The sequence below is a fragment of the Hydractinia symbiolongicarpus genome, chromosome 7 (genome assembly GCF_029227915.1).
Source record: "Hydractinia symbiolongicarpus strain clone_291-10 chromosome 7, HSymV2.1, whole genome shotgun sequence".
NCBI classification, from domain to species: domain Eukaryota; kingdom Metazoa; phylum Cnidaria; class Hydrozoa; order Anthoathecata; family Hydractiniidae; genus Hydractinia; species Hydractinia symbiolongicarpus.
This window is the reverse complement of record NC_079881.1, coordinates 18731100-18752604: the sequence shown is the minus strand read 5'-3', so window position 1 is coordinate 18752604 and position 21505 is coordinate 18731100. Positions and strand designations below refer to the sequence as shown.

The following is a 21505-nucleotide window of genomic DNA, read 5'->3' as shown; positions in this document are numbered from 1 at the left end:
CTAATAAAAAGGAGGAGAGAGCCCATGTGCCTCAAATAACAATTTGTTTCAAAGAAGTTTTGATGAATAAATAATTTCTTTCGAATATTTTATCCTGGTTTACACTATAACATAAACTTTCATTCCGTTGTAGGGAAATGAGGTACACCAGTTACCGACAGTACACGGCCTGGGTACATTATTATGAAAGGCTTGGAAAAGGATGTCGCGTGGTGATTCCAGCTTGTGTTGTGCGGAAAATAAGGGAAGAATTTCCTGATTCAGATGGAAAATATACTGGATTCAAAGAATTTGTTGACATATAACGGGACTTAACATTTTTAAACAAACAATAACAACAACAAAAAAGCGAAATAAAGTACAACGGACCAGAGTTATTTTTTGAATCGTTTTGCATAATTCCGTTTCTCTAAAATTTTCGAAGTGTCAGGTCTGGCCGTGTGGGCAATGTTACGTGGTCGACTAAGCTTGTTTACAACTTCTTTACCAGAGATCTTTACCTTTACCCCACTCTCCTTTCTTTCAATTATGTCATTCATTATCGCATCAACAAAACTGAAAGACTTGGGTTCTTTCACAGGTTTCGCGACCCACTCTTTATTCAATTTGCTTGAGACAAACTTCCACTTTTTTTCACCGACCTTCTGACTCCCTTTACGCGCGCATTTTACAACAGCCTGCTTTCGACCAACGTTATTGTTATGGTCCAAGATAGCCAACTTCACTCGGGCGTTCATCACATTCAACTCGAAATGTTGCCGTTTTGGTGCGTACGCTGTTATTAGTGAGTGAAAAACTTCCACGCCCCTGTGTGGTATGGTTCGCAAAGAAGTTCCATATCCTTCAAGTTTTTTTTATCAAGGACGATTTCTTCCAATGCATTATACGCTGGCGAATGTTTCTCAATCCACTTCTTCTTTCGTGCCTCAGCACTAGAATAGGCTTCGTGTCGGCACCTGGGATACTTGGGATATTGCTTCGCGAAATTATGTTTATTCGTAACATGTTGAAGTATCGACTTCCACATTTGCACCAGCAGCTCTGGGTCACCTTGGCAGTTTTCGGCACACCAGAAAAGATGATTTCCTATTGGTTTGATCCAATCCTGTAATATTCGCCTATCTTTTCGTTTTACTAGTGGTCTAAGTTTGGCTTTGATGTTCTTAGCAAAATGCCATGGATCATACCGATGCATGATATCTAACCTGTTTTCACGTATCCATTTAGCGATTTGCCTGTTTCGGTCCGTGGCAACTCTTCCTACAGGATAGTTATCGGAACTTAACTGCCCAAGGCAATTTTTGAAGCCTTGTAACTCCAAGGGCGCCGAACCTTTACCGGTTGTTGTTTGGATTGTGGTTGTCGCAACAATTTTGTTAGACGCTGACGATTGTAAACTATATGTGCAATACTTGGCAGATTTACCAGGTGAGTCAAATCTGCCATCGCCAAGACATGCTTCATTCTCTCCCCGACTATCCTCTCTTGCACTGGCAATATTTTTCACGAAATGGTCGTTTACAGTTGGGATTATCAGTGATCGCTGAACATCATAGTATGTTCGTTGATTGACAAAATTTAAACCAGAAAAATTCGCAACTTTCTTCACCCTTTCATATGTGTTTCCTAAAATGGTAATATATGATTTTAGGTGATCCAGACTGCAGCGTGCTGAATGAGCAGCGAAAATAACAAAAAGTCAACATGTCCGAGAGATGAGGTTGCTTTCAACCCGTTTGAAAACATGGCATAGCCTGCTGTAAGTTTGCATATCATCATGCAGCATGCAAAAGAAGATTTTTTTTACCTGAACAAAATATTGCAGAGGATAGCAACAAATTAAATGCTGGCATTTTTCCAAGCATGGGTTGACTTTTCCAGTCAAAAACCACATGCTCATTGATGCAATACCCTTTGTATAGTACACACGTTCCCTGCTCACGCTTTTCGATACTGGTTGCGGTTCCATCACATGAACGACAGAGCAGTAAGTTAAATATTTCATCTAGCAGGCTTTCGAAAACAACAAATTTCTTTTCTTTTAAAATGCTTCGTTCGGTTTCATGAGCATCACTAATATTGATTGACTCTTCTGCACTTTCAGCGATGTAATCAGAGTCTTTTTCATCGTCAGTTGGTAAAGATTGTAATGACGAGTTTATAGGAGAGAGTGAGACGTCCTCACAAACGTGCTTTCTTTTAGAAGGAGTGGAGCAAACAGTTTTTTCTTTGGAATATGCGTGATCGTTTACCACAGCAACGTAATTAGCAGAAATGGAATAATACTCGGGAGCTTGCGCTTCAAAGTCACATGATTCTAACCGATCAGTTTGACAGCTTCTGTTTAAGTCGCTTAGTGATATTTCACATTGAACTTCAACGTTCTTGTGGGTTGGTTCAATAATCTTGAAAGATAAAATAACTAAGTTTTACCGAAAAAAAAGTTGCAACAAATCAAAATCAGTTACAGCGTGACTTACATCCTTCACATTTATGATCATGATGGTTTCTTCTTCAACCAAAGTTGGATTTGTTTGAACATTCACAGTTTCGTTTTGAGAAACTTCCTTTTCCGTTAGCAGATGGCCGATAAGCTGTAAAACACAAAATTAAATACAACTCAGTGTAAACAGGACCTAAACAATATCATTTGAAAACACTCCAGAGGTAGTCTAGATAAAAAATAGAAAGAAAACTGATGTAATTATATGTTAGAAAAAAGTGACCAACTTCAGAACGTGCTAATTCTTCACTTCGTCTAACAGATATGTGATGATTCAAAACATATGTTTACTTTTCAGGTCCATCTTACGATCTCCTAAACAATGACCTACAGATCCGTAACAAAATATAAAAGCAAAGGCGATGTCGGAAGGCATGTAAGCTCCGCGTGCGCGAGAGGCAACGCAGATATCACATCTCTCCCAACTTAACAAAATGGTTCCTAGTAGAATTAAATATCAACATAAGACTATGTGCACCAGCAAAGCACAACAACTGGCTAGTTGAGGCATAGCGACGCTGCCCAACTACCACCAAGCTACAAACATAAAGTCTTGCAGTTCCAAAATAAAGTTCATGTGTTCGTAGTTACGCAGTAACGAAATCTTTGAAACGAGGTGGTGGTTTAACGTTTCAAGTACGTGTGTTTCTATTTGGAACGAAGAGTTCTTCATCATTCACCTCTTCCTCGCCATACGCAATGGTCTCGTCACTGGATGGGCTTTCTGTGACAACGGTATCATCAGATGACGTCAAGTCGGTTTCGTTCCTAGGGTCGTTTACAGTTGGTGGCAGGTCAAAATCGTCATCAGAGCTTTCTGTTGCAGAATCGGTTGTCACTGTCGGTTGTTGAAGATGTCGTTTATTTGACCGCTGGTTATTTTGCATGAAGTAGGGTTTGACGTGAGAGGAAGTGCGCATCATAGTTTTTGTACCGTCTTCAATGAAAATTGCATTTCCTTTTACAGCAGAAACAGTACAAGGTTCATCGCGCCATCTAGGGGTAAGTTTGTTGCGATGTGTTGACTGATTGGCCACGAGAACCTTTTGCCCAGGTTGGATGACATGACTGCGAGCATTGTTGCGTTTGTCTGCATATTTCGTGATTCTCTCTTTTTGGATGCGGTCTCGGTTTTTAACGACAGACATGGGCTTTTTGGAACTTGTGGTTGAGGCTGGTAGCTTGTCTTTAACCGGTCTGTTAAACAGAAGCTCTGCAGGAGTGGCACCAGTGGTTGCGTGCGGTGTGGTACGGTATGCTAATAGGTAATTCTGGAGGGCAGTTCGCCAGTTCTGATTTTCAGCAATTGCAGCTTGGATGGTTTTCTTCAGATTTCTGTTGAACCTTTCAACCTCACCATTTGCCTCGGGATGGTATGGGGTAACTTTGCGGTGCTCCACCCCAAATTCTTTCATCAAAGTAGCGAAATCTGTATTGCTCCGGAATTGTGGTCCATTGTCGGTCACTATTATCTCTGGCGCACCATAACGACAAAACATTTTACGAAGTTTGTCAACGATATTAGCAGCAGTTATTCGGCGGATAATCTCTACCTCGGGATATCTGCTGTAATAATCAATGCATACTAGCAGGTGTTTACCAGTAGGGAACGGACCGCAAAGGTCACAACCCAAAATCAACCAAGCTGAATCAGGTATTTCTGTCATTACTACTGGAGTTTTGATTTGTGCACCAGCGGTGACTTGACATCCATGACATGACTTAATGTGGGCTTCAACCGAGGAGCCCATGCGTGGCCACCATACTTTTTTCCGCAGACGTTGTTTTGTGCGTACTTGTCCCTGATGTCCTTCATGTGCAATGGAGATGATGCTTTCTCGCAGGGTTGGCGGGATGACAATTTTGTTGGCAAACATGAGAATGTCATTGACAATGGATAGTTGCAAACGTGAGGGATAAAACTCTTTAATAACATCCAATTTTGGAATGGTTCCAGATGCAAGGTGTTTCTTAATGAGGGCAATGGCAGGATCATCATTCTGTGCATCACGAATGTCTTTCTTTGGTATGGCAGCTGGTAGTTGTTTACTTTGAATAAAGTTGACAAATTCCTCAGTCATTTGGTGCGATGGTGTATTGTCTTGCATAGGGTTTGACCGTGACAGGTAATCTGCTCCATTGGTTCTGCCTGGGTGATACTCAACCTTGAATGCGTATGGCATGAGTCTCATAACCCAGCGTTCAATGCGTGGTGGAAGCTGTTTCCTACGAGGGGAGAACATTGTCACTAGCGGCTTGTGGTCGGTTTTAACAACAAATTCTATACCATAAAGATAGATTCGAAACCGCTCTATTGCGAATAGGATAGCCAAGCACTCCTTTTCAATCTGGCTATATCTTGTCTCTGCATTTAGTAGTGAGCGACTGGCATATCCAATTGGTTTTAAGATACCATCTGGCTGACGTTGCATTATAACTGCGCCAAGCCCAACAGGGGATGCATCAGTAAAGATTTCGGTGTATGCGTCAGGTTGATAGTAAGCAAGTGTCGCACTGGATAACAGCATGATCGTAAGATCATTGAACGCTTGTCGTTGCGCATCACCCCAGCTCTATTTGGTGTCTTTGCTGAGTAGTTGACGCAATGGTGCAGTCACAGTTGAGAAGTGTGGTAAGAATTTGGAGCAGTATGTCACCATGCCGAGAAAGGATTGCAATTCTTTCACATTAGTTGGTGGTTTGAGGTCAGCTATAGCTTTTACTTTCCTCTCATCCGGTGCAATTCCATCTTTTGACAACTTATGACCCATGTAGATAAGCTCAGTCTTCAGAAACTCGCATTTCTTTAGGTTTACTGTGAGATTTTTCTCTCGGAGACGCTCAAATACGCATTGCATGCGATCCAGTAGATCTTGATTACTAGTGCCACCAATAATGATATCATCTGAGATGTTACGTACTTTAGATAGTCCTGATAGTGCAAGTTCCAATTCTCGTTGATACTGTTCAGCGGCAGAGGCGATTCCATATATCAGCCTTGTGAATCTGAATATACCACGGTGTGTTGCAAAGGCCGTAAGGTCTCTGCTAGCCTCGTCTAGAGCAATTTGGTGGTATCCCTTGTTCAGGTCCAGCTTTGTGAACACTGTGCACCCGTTGAACTCATGCAGCACTTCTTCCAGAGTTGGTATCTGATACGGTTCTCTTATGACTGCGGTGTTTGCAACACGCATGTCAACACACATACGTATGCCATCAGAAGTTGTTTTCTTAGGTACGATCACAAGGGGATTAACCCATGATGGTGGTGATTCTATGGGCTCGATGACACCGAGTTCTAAGAGTTTTTCTAATTCCATGTCCAGTTGTTGCTGCATTAGGATCGGTAGACGTCTGGCTTTCTGTGCGACTGGAGTTACCGTGGGATCTATTTGGATTTTGAGGTTGACATCTTTCAGTTTTCCAAGGCCCTCAAACCTGTCACCATAATTGCAAAGCAGTTGTTTTAATACACCGTCCTCGGAGGTAGAGATGTGGTTCACCTTGTCGTTCATGGTTCCACCTGGGCCAACTCGGAGTAGGTCCAATTTGCAAGCAGTTTCCACACCCAATATGGTGACAGAAGATTGTGGTACAACAACAAATCTGGTAGACACGACTTTCTCTCCAGCACCAACGACAACCCATATGCAGCCATTAACTTTGAGCGGTGACGACGCACCAAAAGCAAAAACTTTCTTGTGGTATGGAAGGATAGGTGACTTTAATTTTAGTGCACTTAGGGTGCTTTTGCTGATTACATTGATGGTACTTCCACTGTCTATGAGCACATTGACACGTTGTCCATCTACATCTACTGGGTACATGGAATTTTTATGGTTGGGACAGTTAGGGTCATTGTCGATGGCTAACACAAAATCATCATCCGAGGAGGAGGTATCAGCAGTGACATAGCGAACAGTTGCCTTAGTTGATCGACATACATTGCTAAAATGTCCCTGTATTCCGCATTTGTGACAAGACTTTCCTTTTGTAACAATGCATTTGTCTGCACGATGATCTTTTTTACCACACCGGTAACAGTACGGTTGATTATTCTGCGACGGTCCTGTGTGAATTGTAGGTGGTGTTTTAGCAATTCCACTTTTTCTTAGACCGGTGCGTTTTATCTTTCTTGAGATAAAATTTACATCATCTTGCTCAGAATCTTCATCTTCTTGGTTGCGACTAAGGGTCGATTTGGTATACTGTGCCACTTGGTGATCAGCAGCTTCCATTATTGTTGCAATGTCGCATAGTTTTACCAAAGTTAACTCACTCTCCTTTAAAAGGCGTTTTCGGAGTTTACGTGATGTACATTTTTCAATAACTTGATCAACTATCTCGTCATCTATGTCTCTGAACTCACATGTTTTCGCCAGTGTTCGCAAACGTGTGACATATTGTGAGATAGATTCTGACTCCTTTTGGGCACATGTACGAAATACATGACGTTCGTAGCGTTTGTTTTTCTTCGGAAGAAAATATGTATCTAATGCAGTACATGCTTTAACATAATCATTTTGGCCATCTGCGGCCTCTGGCTCAGGTAACGTGTCAAAAAGTTCACGTAAATCTTCACCCGCACAGTGTAACAGAAGAGCTTTCTTCTGGGTGGTATCGGTAATACCTGCAGCTACTAAATACAGGTCAAACCCATTTCTCCACCTCTTCCAGCGGGTGCCTAGACTAGTAACGTCGCCATTTGTATCAAAGTGTGGAGGACAACTGATGTCCACTGCCCTAGCCATAATGTAAACACAACACGTCTCTGTGGCTAGCTCTCGAAGTGGGTAAGCAGAAATAATTGAATAATATCGTTCTAGATATCACAAAGGAAGTAGAAAAAGTAAAATTGTCCTGTATGTAGGGAGATTCGTCAGGATTAACAAAGATAAACTCGCAGCGCCAGTGTGATGATTCAAAACATATGTTTACTTTTCAGGTCCATCTTACGATCTCCTAAACAATGACCTACAGATCCGTAACAAAATATAAAAGCAAAGGCGATGTCGGAAGGCATGTAAGCTCCGCGTGCGCGAGAGGCAACGCAGATATCACAAGATAATTTTCGTTGCTGTAAATGTTTTGTGCCGTCCATGTTTATTTCATCGTATGTTTTGTGCGAAAATTTTGTTGGCACTGCCCCCGGTACTAACTCTTTCTTTTTTCTTTTCGTAAAATATTCCGGCAATGTTATTTCTTTTTTTAAACAATCTGGGTGAAAATGATCTTCGCATAACACAGCGTCTTTACCAAATTTCAACGTATTGATGTTCACATCGAGACGACCCATGTTGTTTATCCATCTCAAACAACGCAACTTTTCTTCGTTACTGTTCGGTCGAGGAATCATAAAAAAAGACTTCTTCACCTCTCCTTTCCCAGTACTATTTCTACAGCCATAAGCTTTACAAGTAGGCATCGTTTTTGGAAGAAAGATAACATCAACAAATACGCTGTTACGTTTGTTCACATTGTGTAAACAACTTTAAAAAAGATGAAGAGATCAAAAAATTGAAATGAGCGTAAAATACGTCATAGATCTCCATCGCAGATTTTTTAGATTTAAACATGCGATTACTGTTGTCAACTTAAAAAAAGTTAAGAAAAGGGATGTAAATTCAAAGAATTTCAATTTTTTTTATATACCATCAAAATAAGTAGGGTTTGTAAAAGATATTTCCGAAGAAAAAAAATTTGGGCTTAATTCCCCTTTAATAAAAAATCACAAAAATGACAAAAACATCACACTTGTTTTCTCAGAATTTGTTACTTCTTAACTTTTCACTGTCTCATATGTAGTCAGGGAGGGGTAAATTATTATTATCATTTTTCTTTTTCGTTTTCTTCCGACTCACTTTCACTTTCCATTACAGATACGTCGTCAACTTAATCATCTTCGTCGTTATCGCTGTATCACTGTACTCTTCATTACCATCGAAAGTTATTTGTTTCCGTGTTGGAGCTTTGACTGGTTTCTTCAGTTTGTTTGCTTTTGCTTCTGCTCTTAGTATCCTGCCTGTTCCTTTTTTATGTTTTCCTCTTTATATCGTAATAGCTTTTCGCGATATTTATTGTTAGGGATTACTTTGGTGGAGAAGTCTACTTTTCTTCTTTTTGCTTTTAGCTTATCCACTTTTTCTTACGTTTTCTGAAAAATTAGTTCTCCGAGAGTCTTTTTTGACGAAACTAGATACATTTTCTCTAAAAAAGTGGATTTTTCTGAAAGGACTAAGACCATCATGCTAACTTACTGAAGTCATATTTGTAAAGCTAGCCCGTTTCATGGGGTTTTTTGTTTCCAAATTTCTAACCCATTCGTTTAGTGCTAAAACAAAGACAATTTCATTAATGCAGGTTTTGTCAACTAAGGCAATACGTGCTATGCCAATGTTATTTTACAAGCACTAAGTACTATTCCATCTTTATGGTCCCAGAGTGCTTTCGAGTGGCGATTGCTCTTAACATGACCATACTAAACCGTTCTTTGACCCCCGTTGATCCTTCAACTTCTCAAGGCCCTAGAACGTAACATACATTCTTCTAGAAATACAACTTTCCAATACAATTCTCAGCAAAATGTGGCAAAGATGTTACTTCTTGTCTTTGATGAATTAAAAGGGTTCTCGGTAAGTGCGTCTCAGAACATGTCGACAGAAGTATCGTGTGAGTTAGCTGTAACACCTGTCTCTGTTCTTCAGTTACTGTTAAAAATCGGTACATCTTAACACTGTCACCGTTTTCAAGCGTCCAATTATCAGTTAACAGAATTTTAGATTCCTAAAATCTGGTGAATAAAAATAAATGGTTTTGCCCACAATGTTCCCTGCACCAAGAGAGCACTAGGGTAACAAGGATTACGAGAAATAACGAAATCCTAACCTTGCACCTGAAAAGGTTTCTAATGGAGAACCTCTGGTTAAGGACAATAAATTTGTTGAAAGTTTTTTCTCATCTAATCCTTATCTCGATATCCAGATATCTAGTGACTGGGAACATCTTTTATCCAAAAGTATGCTCTGGTAGCTGTGATAAATCACTCTGAGCAATTGTATGCCGGCCACTATTGGGCCCATATCAAAGATTCGACCACAAACTCTTGGTACCTCTGCAATGATAAGGTAAGCAAAGTTAATTGATCCAAGAACGCTTAACAGCACTACATCATATGTTTTCTTTTATACCAACTGCTAGTTTTTTTTTCTTTCTTATTTTTCCTTTCTTTAAAATACTTTCGCTGTTGCTTTAAACCTGCGCTTCCAGGCTCATGAGGAAGGAAAATGTAAATCCGAGCGATTTTGTATTACCCCAGCCGGTTCATACCAGCCAGTTTACCGTTAATACCCAGAGGGTAACGAGTTCAGCTCACTTTTCTCTGGCAACTTATAAGAAGCTTAGCAAGGGGGTTTGCTTTCAGCTTGTCTTTGGTGTCCCAGTTATTACCCTAGTTCAGTAAGTCCAGCTTGACAACCCTGCTGTCCTTTGTCATAATATCCACAGGCTGGTTCTGTCATGACTGTGTAAGACTGAGTGTTGGGGCCCTGTAACACATGTAGTAAGCTACAGCCAGAGTCACAAGTTCTGCCGCACAGAATTCTTTTTTATATTTATATGTTTTTGACATACATTTTTTCTATTTGTGTTCGATCTGTAACCAGTCCGTTTATGTTGTTAGCTCTGTGTCGTATTGTTTATAATAGAAGGATTGTTTTTTCTCTTTAAGATTTTCTTAAAGAATAGTTATAGGTCTAAGTTGGACAGTACTCCTGCTTGTAAGAAGCTAGAAAGTGTATTCAACACCTTCTGGGAGCCTAACCCCAGTTTTGACAACCACCGTCCCTGTAGACAATAGTGATTGAATCGTTTGATAACTGGTCAAATTTTTCTAGATTGTTTTTTTTTTACTAATTCAGATGACATTCCTTCCATTTCTTCCATCAGTAGAGACACAACAATTCTTCAACCAAGTATCATAGACAGTTTTTTTTTCCTGTGAGAGGCCATGTCTGCCCCTTGTTTCTTCCATTTCGGAAAGTTCTGGCAAGGGGGTATGGCTTGTTTTTTGATAGATGTTGACGGTACGGTATGGTGCCGGACAGATGCTGACAGTAGATGTTCCTGGACAGATTGTTACGGTACAGTAAGCTCAACAGGGTGAAAAAGTGATTTGGGAACTTGTTGGTCTTTTATATTATCAATCATTGGTTCTGCTCCAGTGAAAGATGGGACAAATTCAATGCCATTGTTGCATTTTTGTATGTGGGAATTCAAACAGTCAATTCTCTTGAATGTTTTTTTGCAATTTGGACATGTTTTTGAGACTGCAGGTGAAGATTTAACCGAGATGGATAATCAAAACTTTTGGGGCATTGGGAACACTGGAATACTTTGCCTTTTTGCTTTCCGCAAATTTTTATGTGCCTGGTAACGTTTGATTCATGAGTGAATAGCTTGTTGCAACTACAGGAAACAAACATTTTTGTTTCATCAAGAAAGTACTTCTTAGTTGATGTGGGTTTTGTACACTCTTTTCTATGTCTACAGAGTTTCATTGGATGGTTAAATAAAGCTTCACAGCCTGTATTTTAGCATTTGCGATATTTGAAATCGGAAACAGAAATAAACACTTACATATTGGCACAAAAAGCTAAAAACACACAAAAAAGGATGTTACTGATATGAACACTTTCAGGAGAATTTGTTGCAGCGTTTCTGAAAAAAGGAGAATGGAAGATATTCCTGAAAATGAGTTTGATAATGTATTAAGCCTCACAAGCTCGGGTAATACTTTGACGTCGGTCAATATTCTCCAGTATTCCCCTCATAAACAGTTATTATAGGGTTAATATTTCATAGTAATGGATTTTCTCTAATTTCATCTATTTCAACGTTGTTTGATTTTATTTTTTTCTCTAGATCTTGTATTAGAGGCTCGTATTAGTTGATGATGTTGTTTCTGTCGCCACAAATTTAGCTCTTTCTGCAATTTCTGAGGTCGTTGTTTAAGTTCCGTAGTCTGTATGGTCACTTTGTATTGACGTCTTAAAATGCAAATGTACTCCCCATACTGATTGTCAAAATTAATTTTAGAAGGTGCAAGATGGTCAGATATATCAACATCAGTGTCATAGCAATAACTTTTAAACTTGTTAAATAACTTCAGATAAACACCAAGTGTTATATGTAAACAAGGCATGGAAACCTATATACAAAAGTAAACTTCAAAAATTCATAGTCTTTATCAATATATGCACTTGATAAAAAAGGGGAGAATGTTTTCCAGTGGCTTCTTATTCTTTAGAGAGAAACCTCCTTTTTTTTTCATTAACACCTCTGTCTTTTTTTTGCGAAAACACAGAAAAATCAGATTTACAATAATAATTTGTTTGGGATTGCAGATGTCCAGGACTGCTTTGTAAGAACGATGAAGTTTGAAACAACGGCAGACAATTATAAAAATACTTACGGTAGGTTAACTTCATTTAAATACAGCTATAACCAGTCAGTGTATAAATAATGTGGTTGTTTGGTATTTCAGCGCCATTAGAAACTGGATGGTTTCAAACGAAGATAGTACTGATACTTTGCTCTTTACCTGAAAAAGGACAAAGACAGTGTTAACAGCTGGTTTACATCCTCAAAGATTAAATATTTTACTGCATGGCTATCACCAAGTAACACAGGTACTGAGTTTTGTATTTTGTAAATAAGGTTAGTGTCTAACCGAGCTGTCAAAAGTAAAACTTAAACAACACTCAATTTTTTCAATAACAATTTTTTTACCTTCAAGATAAACGATGAACTACCAAGAACATATTACCTAAAAGGTTGCCATAATCAATATCCAGAACTTTTAAAATTACTCCAACGCCTGGGATGGTTTCAGGAGCAGAAATAATTTTGGTAGATTTATTATCAAAAGAAACACTGGGACCCTTTGCTTAAAAAAAAACGAACGTTTAATTTGGGGAAATGTAGCATTTTTACCGACGGAACCACTTTCACAAGGACAGCCTCATTTGTGGTGTGTACATAATGATTGTTAAATGCTAACTTAAGAGAGCTGTCAAGTGTTAGATACATGTTTTAAAGAAATAATTACAATAAAATTATTCGTTGGACTTCTAATACACAAGGTCTAATATACAAGGTCATACACAAGGTTTTACTTTGGTTACAAGGCATAATAATCGCTTTTTTTACGCAATAGAAAGCCAAAAAAAGGCTAACGTTTTTATTAGTGGTGATTACAAGGTAAGGACGCATATTTTAAATATTTGTCTGATATAATAAACAGTATCAGCTGGGAAATGTAACTTTTTCATGTTTCGTTTCTACTTCTTTGCCTTGCCTTGGTATGAAAGCAGCCACCAGCTACAATCATGTATTTACTGCAAGATTAGAAGCATCTCTTAAGGCAATAATAATTGTTTTCGATTGTGATCATCTCTCATCTCCAATAACTGTACTTTAGTAAAAAAAATCTTTTTCCAAACAAATATTGGAAGAAAAAGAGGAATAAACGGATCTTCCATAGTCATTGGAAAAAAGAAGATGGATGCAACGAAGAACCAATCTTTCAAAAAAGTCTTATTGCAACCCATGCAATATACGAGTTACCTATTGTTTGCGCGTCATGGATAGGTTGGAAGATTCGCTGATCCACTACATCATTGATTATGAAAAGGTATGAAAACAGGAGCTGAAAACTTAATGAAAGTTATCTAAAAAAGAATTGTAAATAAAAAAGCTGGTGAAAAATCTTTATTAGAAACACAAAATATACAAGCTTCAAAAACTTCAAATTATTTTGCAATCTTTTAGTGCTAATATAAAGGTGTGGAATTCAAAACACTCGAGAAATTTGAATTCACATATTTAATGAGCACAGAAAAAAGAAAATGCTTGTTAAGCTTCCCCCATAAATTGGTAAAGTTTTAAAGGATTAAGCCCAATAACTTTGGAATGTGGGTGTTAGATATTCTTCAATCTTTATACATTTCCTTTCCATAGAACTTTACTGAAATTTACAGCATAATGAATAAGGACGATTTGTCGGATTAGAAAATAGATGACTCTAAAAAAGGTAGCTAAAAATAATAGTTCTTTTATATCTATTTTGTGTTTATCAAAGAACACTAACTATTTTTAATATCCGCAGGGAATCTATTGCGGATAAAAATTAAAATACATACAAGGTTGTGATTATATCTGGCCCTCCCCCATAACACATATGGTGTTATGGGGGAGGACCATTCATGTTATCAAAACACGTTTCTGAAATGCTTGTGAGGTTCTGCACTTTGCACGTTCTGAAATAAAAACAAATAAAATAAAAACAAAAGGAAAGATTAACACGTAATAATTCCTCCTCTGAGTTTTTATATTTTTGCGTGTGCTACTAGTGTCAATTTTTAGAGTATTTTGTATGTGACCAAAAACGTGTTTTGTATGAGAAGGAGTGTTTAAACTGCCAAGGCCAAAAAAGAAATAAATGCCTTTAAATTTTTGTTTTGTTAAAAGGGTGGGAAAATGTAGTGAAGTGCGTACAGGTCCATGTTGCCGACAGGGGAAAAAGATAGGGAAACTTGAGTGAGGTGGCTTCAAATGCAACAGGAGAAAATACACTTGCACACCTTCAGGAAATATTTTATTTTATTCTAAATTATCAACTGACTGTTCTTGCATAATTACATTGCATTTAATCGTTACGTTTTTATGCACTCTGAGTACCGTTGCAGATTTTTAAGTCGCAGTATTGCCATTCAACTTTTGTTAGAGTTGTAAAACACCACGGTCGTTCTCTTTTACCCCCTGGATTACGACAATAATTGTGTTTGCCAAGGCCGTCACATTTGCTGTGAATATTAAACGTATGGAAATGCGGATAGTTTCTATTCCAAGGTTGGCACATCACTCCCTTCTCTGTGTATTGCAGGTTGCCTCTGTAATCACGACCTTTAGTTGCATTGCTTACACACACTTTCCTGCTCTCCAAGCTTGGCACCTTGTTACAGAAATACCTGGATCTGATTTGAGCAAGGTCAAGGTAGCTCCATCCTTTTCGTTGTCCAATTCTTGGGTTTAAATACCGATACTTATCCAGAACATCGATCGTTGTTTTATTGTTCTTTGAAAATTGTTTTGGTCCATAATGCATTATTGACCAGAAGTCATAAGCGTAACCCCTGCTATCCAAGTCCCTAGACGTTAGTTTATCTAGAAAAAAATACTGAAATTAATTTCTTCTATTAAAAAGAAAAACGGAATTTAATTTTTACTAATTTGAAATGGCTAACGCCGATGAGGGTTAATCCGCAAAATATTCGAAAGACGAAGAAATCTTTTAAATATTTGAAATCGAGAAATATTTTTCACATGGAGAACTATTTTTTCAAATCGAGAAATATTTTTTTCGAAATTATTTTACCTATCCTTTTATTTTTAGTTGGTTGCGAACTCGTGGAAAAATCTCAATTACTCTGCGAGGGTTGGGGTTAGCGAAGTAAAGCTGTGTGCAACCATATTGAACAAAGAAAAACACTTCTACCAGAGACTAAAATACATAATCTTTTTTTTTTCAAATCAAGGACATTTAAAATGATATAACCGGCGTAAATGCATTTACAGTTGACTTTCCCTAATCCGAATTGCCACGGGGAAAATTTTTGTTCGAATTATACAGAGATTTGAATTATAGAAAGTCTCTGTAATGCGAACTTTCAGCTTAAGATTAAAATTCGAATTACAGAGAGAAATTACGATAATTTTAAAGTCATGAAAACATTATTCAAGTTTCATTCAATCTTTATTTTCATAGTTTACTCTATTTGTAAAACTGTTGAATTTTTGATTGCTTCACATTGGAAAGACGATCTCTTTCGAAAATACGAGTGCTTTTCTCAGGACTACGCCAAACGACACTGTAAAATTCGAATTAGGGAGAGAATTGTGCTGAAGGGACTGAAAATCTGTTCGAATTAGAGAAAGTTTCGAATTAGGGAAATTCGAATTGTAGAAAGTTTTATAGGGTTTCTTAAGGAAAATTGACGGTGACTGAGAGCTCGTTCGAATTATAGAGATATTAGAAATATAGAGATTCGAATTAGAGGGAGTCAACTGTATCATTAAAAATGTTGAACCTCTTGAAATTCTTAATCTTTATTCTCTGTCACAACCTCTTTTAAGGCGGGATTCCAAGTCTTCCTCTCTTAGCTCTGGGCTCTGGGTTTTTTTAAGTACATTGTTCAATTTTTATAGGTCTGAACAGATAATGAGGCATAAAAATGCGGCTTTTTCACCACGTTGTTGTTCAGTAATTTTAAGTATATATTCATCTTTTTTTCGCTATAAACATATCTTTTTCTATTTGAAGATTTTTAATTGGCAGCAATTTTATTTAATTTCTGAGTTCTGTCTGATCTGAGGTAGCTGTAGTTTTAGTAACCTTATAAATATAACAAAATTAAAAAAAAAAATTTAAACGCACCAAATTGTCTTTCTTTTCCTTCCATTATGTTTTCTTCGTTAACTTTTACGAACGAATCTCGATCAATTCTAGCTTGTTCGTGATAAAATCCAAAAGCGTGTCCAATCTCATGAAGAATGATTCCTTTTTTCATGCATCTATCAAGAAGGTTGATTAATTGCTGTCCAGGAACATAAGTGCGATGCTTTAACCAAGTATCGTATCTTCCAATTTCCGACCAACATCTATGTAAATAATTCAACAGATTTCACCTTTAGTTCAAAATGCACCTGAAAATGTCTACACGTATATATTCACAATTATTTTTATTTTAACTGTTGATTAAAGCACAAACACAAAGATCCATTTTAAATCATAGGGAAAAAAATTAAGTTGCAAAACAAGAAATAACATTTTCTCACCCTGTTTCATTCTTTGTAAACAAAACATGAGGTGTTGGACGACGTTCATAATAACGATTGCTTAAAAATTGGTAAAGTTGTGGGTGCTCGTCCAAATCAAGTAGTTTGAAACACATCTTTAACTTTGCATTAGTTTCTGCTACTGCTTCTTGTATTATGGCCTTCTCTTCTTTGGCTGGAATGGTGAGAAAATAAAGAAGATTAAAATAATTTACCGTAGAAAAAAAGAACATTCTTTTTCTTGATAAAGACGTTGGTGGCAATCCACAAATTTTAATGGCTTTTGAAATGCAAAGAAGGGGTATGTCAAAGAACTGCAGAATTCTTGTTTTCTATATATATTTTATATATATTCTATATTTTCGTTCCCTCAATAACTTTTATATTGAATCAAACTTGGTACACTCACAGTACGTAATGAAAGAAACAAAATGGCAACAATAAATTTTTAGATTCTGTTTGAAGTTTTTCATAATTAAATAAACGATATTTAACTTTTTTTGCGGTTTTTACATAATTCGCGTAAGAATGGAAAACAAAATAAAATGGTTCTTCTTCTCTATTTCTCACCCTCCTAGTAAAGAATAAGATCTATAAAAAATATAATATAATTATAAAAAATAGAGGGGGTATAATCATTTTGCAGAATATTGAAGACACAATCTTGTCATTAACATAAAATCATAAAAAAAAGTCTTACTAAATTCAGGATCTATTTTATATGGCATAAGGCCAAGCCACCAATTATTGGTATGTGCAATAGCTCTTTTATGATAGCCTGGCTTCTTATTCTTCCCCAGTCTTTTGAGTTTCGAGTCTAGCAATATGTCGCCTTGAAACAAACCGTCATCTGAAATGTCAAAATACGAACCACATATTTATAAAGGACATGCTCAATGCCTAGCTTTATCCAAATAAGTTTCTCTTTTTGGGAACGTGGTAGAATTTGTATCTGCTGGGCGCTATTTTTCCATTTATATAAATAACGCCCCTCTTAAGTCAGGATCCAGCTTAGCTCAAGGGGGATCCCGCTTGGCCGGGACGGGACAAAGTAATCGTGGGAAATAGCACCTTCGAATGTAAAATTTTTGCTAGGTTGTTTTTATGAAAGTTACAAATCATATAAAAAAAAATCCAGGTATTAAATTTCCAGTTTTTTAACAGAAATCGTGTTTCCGAGATTCATTTCTGGAGATTTTGCTAGGTCTTATTTTGCAAAATAAACTAAAAGGGAAAACAACATTTAACAATTATCTTAAATTAAAATGGGTTAAGTTACAGTTGATCACGTGGATTAGTTCCAAAAATGTTATTTGTTCTTGGCCACAAAATGTGAAAATATACGGGTGGAGCATAAACAATAGTTAAGCTAAAAGTATAATACGTCTTTTTGGTCCTAAATGTTCATAGTAAGTACATTGATCTTAAAAAATTGTTTGTTAATTCCTTACACTTATTTGATTTAATTTTATAATTTCTAATAATAAAAGTTCTACATAATAAAGAATTTATGTTAATTCATTTAGGCTGATCGATAATCAACTCATAACAACTTAAAAGTGAGTGAGTGAGTGAGTGAGTGAGTGAGTGAGTGAGTGAGTGAGTGAGTGAGTGAGTGAGTGAGTGAGTGAGTGAGTGAGTGAGTGAGTGAGTGAGTGAGTGAGTGAGTGAGTGAGTGAGTGAGTGAGTGAGTGAGTGAGTGAGTGAGTGAGTGAGTGAGTGAGTGAGTGAGTGAGTGAGTGAGTGAGTGAGTGAGTTAATTGGTTTATCGATTAGCCAATTGTCTTAGTTATTAACCAAGTGGTTTAGCTGAGCCAATTGGTTCATGAATTGAAAATTGACTTAACTGTCAGTTAATTAGCTTAGCTATGAACCAAGTGGCTTAGCTTAGTCAATTTAGCTTTTGGCTAATTGCCTTAACTATCACCCAATTAGCTTGGCTGAGGTAATTGGCTCAGCTATAAGCCAATTGACTTAACTATCTGCCAACTGGCTTAGCTATCAGTCAATTGGCTTAGCTATCAGTCAATTGGCTTAACTGAGCCAAATTGGTTTAGCGATTAGCTAATTGTCTCAGCTATAAGCCAACTAGCTTAACTATCAACCAACTGGCTTAACTTTTAGTCTTTTGCCTTAGCTATCAGCCTTTTGTTTTTAGCTGCTGGATGGAGATATTAGAAGTCAAAATTATGGGATATCTTCAGTCAATCCAAAACTCTAATGTGCGAAATAATTAAAACCCAGGGTAAGTGTGTGATATAAAAAATAAAAATAATTTTCTAACGTTGTTGCGCATTTCATGCAAAAAATTACTTTGGGAAAAGGAGAAAATTCTTCATACTTTACAAACCCAAAAGTAGACCGAGAAAAACGCTGGAGGTAGTGCGGATTGACTGGATGCTGACAAATTAGAGTTTATAAATAAAACAGTCTAAATCCTTAGTGCTACATTTCACGCGCTTGGTCTCCTGGACCTAAATCCTAAAACTCAAAAAGTATATAGAAAATATAAAAATACTACCCGGGGAAACCGGCGTCGAATCGCGGAGCTACGCCACATGTAACTGTGTGGCATGCCGTTGAACGCAATGGGGAACGCTTACTAAAGAGCCACAACCTGTGTCACACATTCAGGTGAAGTGTTTTAATACAGGTATGCCGTATGTTGTAAATCGAGTATAGCGCACACAACATTATAGTGTTTCAGGCGTAAGATATTTTTTTAAAAAATAATTTTACTGCAACTTTAGCGGGGGAAAAAAACATTTTTGATGCGCTGTGGCTAAATCACCATATTTTTTCGTGCTTACATAAAACTCTTGCGCAATTTAGATATAATTAACGTAAATAAATTAATCCTTAGGCATAAATTTCCATCAATTATAAACGTTCATGTAACCAGCCAGTGTCTAGGCCCTTTTTCGCCACTATCAAACACCAAATAGGCAAAATGTACTGGGAATGAGGTTGCTCAGAATCAACACAGAACTTTCAAAAAAAAACAGTCTATAGCTAGATCTCCTATATGTTAACATAGGATAACAAGCAAAAGATTTTTAAACTTACTTCCAAAGCGCCTGCGGCCATAAGTCCGGGACTACTTATACTTACGAGATAAAACTTGGCATATTTGTAGAAAGCCTTCATATAGGTGAAAATTAATTTTTATAACGTCATTGGGATCAGAAATGACGTCATATGTGTGCGAAAGTTTTATGTCTTTATGATAAATGTAAAAAGATTCATGACTCCGCAAACAAAATAAATGCTATATTCTAATGTTTAGAATATGGCATTTATAAAATGGTCAGGGGGAAAAAATAAATATAATGACGTCATTGTGATCAAAAATGAATTCATGTCGCTGAATAGAAATATCCTTCAAATTTGGTCAGTATTTTAACCTTGGGACCCAAATATCTCTTTAGCAACAACTTAGTTGCCACCTTGTAACGAATATATAATATAATAAATATAATAAATATATATATAAATATAATAAATAAACCAAATACAACATCCTACAGCACACAAACATGCATGTCAGCACTTTTTAAAATTTACAAAAAATTTCCCCTGTCTGAAAAATGCAATACCCTTGCAAAGAATAAAATATTTAAAAAAAGTTTTTCATTACAAGCCCCAAAAAGGTTAGGAAAAGTCACAAAACTTTAGCATTAATTGCATGCTTAACAAAAGTTATGCTAAATCAAAGAGTTTCTCTAAAACTAAAGCTTGGACTCAAACAAATGTCGGAGCAAAGCCCTAAAATTCCAATCCACCTTATAGCACTCCCCGAATTACAATTAACCAAAAAGAACAAAGTCTGTGTGGTCACATCTTACCATCTTAAATAATAGAAGAATTAATTATATTTGTTCGGGTGAGTGAGGCCATTCGCGCTTAAAACAGAGGATTCCCGATATCGACCACGTGAGCAAAGATCAATATTCTGACCGCAGAAAAATCGTTTGAGACGCAGCATAATTTTTTCCACCCAAACTATTCCGTTTTCCTGGTGGTAAGACAAATGATGCTGGGTCTTTTAGCTATACTAGCTAAGGGAGGTGTTCAACTAGATTAAAGCTTGTAGCTAGCTACCTGAGTGTCGGAGCCAGCAGCAACAGCCTTTATAAAAAAAGTTTATGGTTGGAGGAAGTAGTTGCATTACTTGTATTCATAGGTTTTTATAAGGCTGTTGCATTTGCAGCAGATAACCAGTATTTAAACAGCTACCATTTTCCACTGCTTACATGGACTTTTGCTACGGTTGTAAATTTTTTATTCTACCTATTAATTGAATAAGTACCGTTAGTACCACATTATGTATTATTACGTGTTATCAAAAAGAGGTAATGGACATTTTGGGTTTGTTTTAACCCTGTTCGGTCCGGCGTTTTTCGAATATACTATGACCGGGGGGGCTGGATCCGCCCCCCCCCCCTCAATAACTTTTTATAGGGTTGTTCAAATTGAATCAAACTTGGCACATTTATAGTAAGTCATAACAAGGACAAAATGGCAGCAATAAATTTTTGATTCCGTCAGCACATTTTCTGTGACGTCATCAGAGGCTTGAAATTTGGTAAAAATGCCACTATTATCTTAAGATTTAATTACTTTTGTTCCAGAGCGAATTTTTGCATTCTGTTTGAAATTTCTTAAAGCTAAATAAAGGATATTTAACATAATTTTTGGTTTTTACGTGGATCGCATAAAAAAATGCCAAAAATTGCCCGAAAATCCGATTTTTCTGATTTTGGGTAAAATCTGAGAAAATCGGGAAATCGGATTAATCACGTGTCCAAATTATGCAAAATGATTCTTCTTAGTAAAACATAGTTGCATTGCAAGTTTCAAGTTCTAAAGATAATCCTAGCATGAGTTATTAAATTTTCCCTATTATAAGGATTTCATAGAGATTTTTTGGGGTAGTTTCCTGTCTAATAAATAAATATTGAAAGTCAGTAAGTTTCATAGACAATATAACATAACAATAAGGAGTTATTAAAAATAAACTTCCGAACAAGTCAACATGTTTTTAAGCCTCCTGATGCTTTTTCATGTGAAAGCATGAAGGCGAAAATTTACTAGCGCTGCATGTTGTAC

General features: G+C 36.9%; 3 protein-coding genes across 3 annotated transcripts in view; 1 reads left to right on the top strand and 2 right to left on the bottom strand.

Annotated features, from left to right (window-relative positions):
* Positions 1 to 16329, bottom strand: part of LOC130649485 (uncharacterized) — a 56915-nt gene extending 40586 nt beyond the window's left edge. The window contains exon 1 of the mRNA XM_057455767.1: positions 16326 to 16329. The gene's annotated coding sequence lies outside the window, so the exon portion shown is untranslated. The remainder of the gene's footprint in view (positions 1 to 16325) is intronic.
* Positions 1 to 21505, top strand: part of LOC130649480 (cytoplasmic tRNA 2-thiolation protein 2-like) — a 96998-nt gene that overhangs the window by 6963 nt on the left and 68530 nt on the right. The gene's annotated exons all lie outside the window — the stretch shown is intronic.
* LOC130649479 (uncharacterized) lies at positions 303 to 2624 on the bottom strand. Its single transcript, XM_057455759.1, has 3 exons — positions 2481 to 2624; positions 1808 to 2405; positions 303 to 1626 (listed from the first exon to the last, which is right to left on the bottom strand). Exons 1-3 carry the CDS (start codon positions 2499 to 2501, stop codon positions 782 to 784), a joined length of 1464 nt encoding a protein of 487 aa, XP_057311742.1. The 5' UTR covers positions 2502 to 2624; the 3' UTR covers positions 303 to 781.

Coding starts and splice junctions, on each gene's coding strand:
- LOC130649479 (XM_057455759.1), bottom strand. CDS start 2,501: ATGATCATAAATGTGAAGGAT. Junction 2,406..2,480: donor TGATCATAAATGTGAAGGAT/GTAAGTCACGCT, acceptor TTATCTTTCAAG/ATTATTGAACCAACCCACAA. Junction 1,627..1,807: donor CTCTGCAATATTTTGTTCAG/GTAAAAAAAATC, acceptor TTACCATTTTAG/GAAACACATATGAAAGGGTG.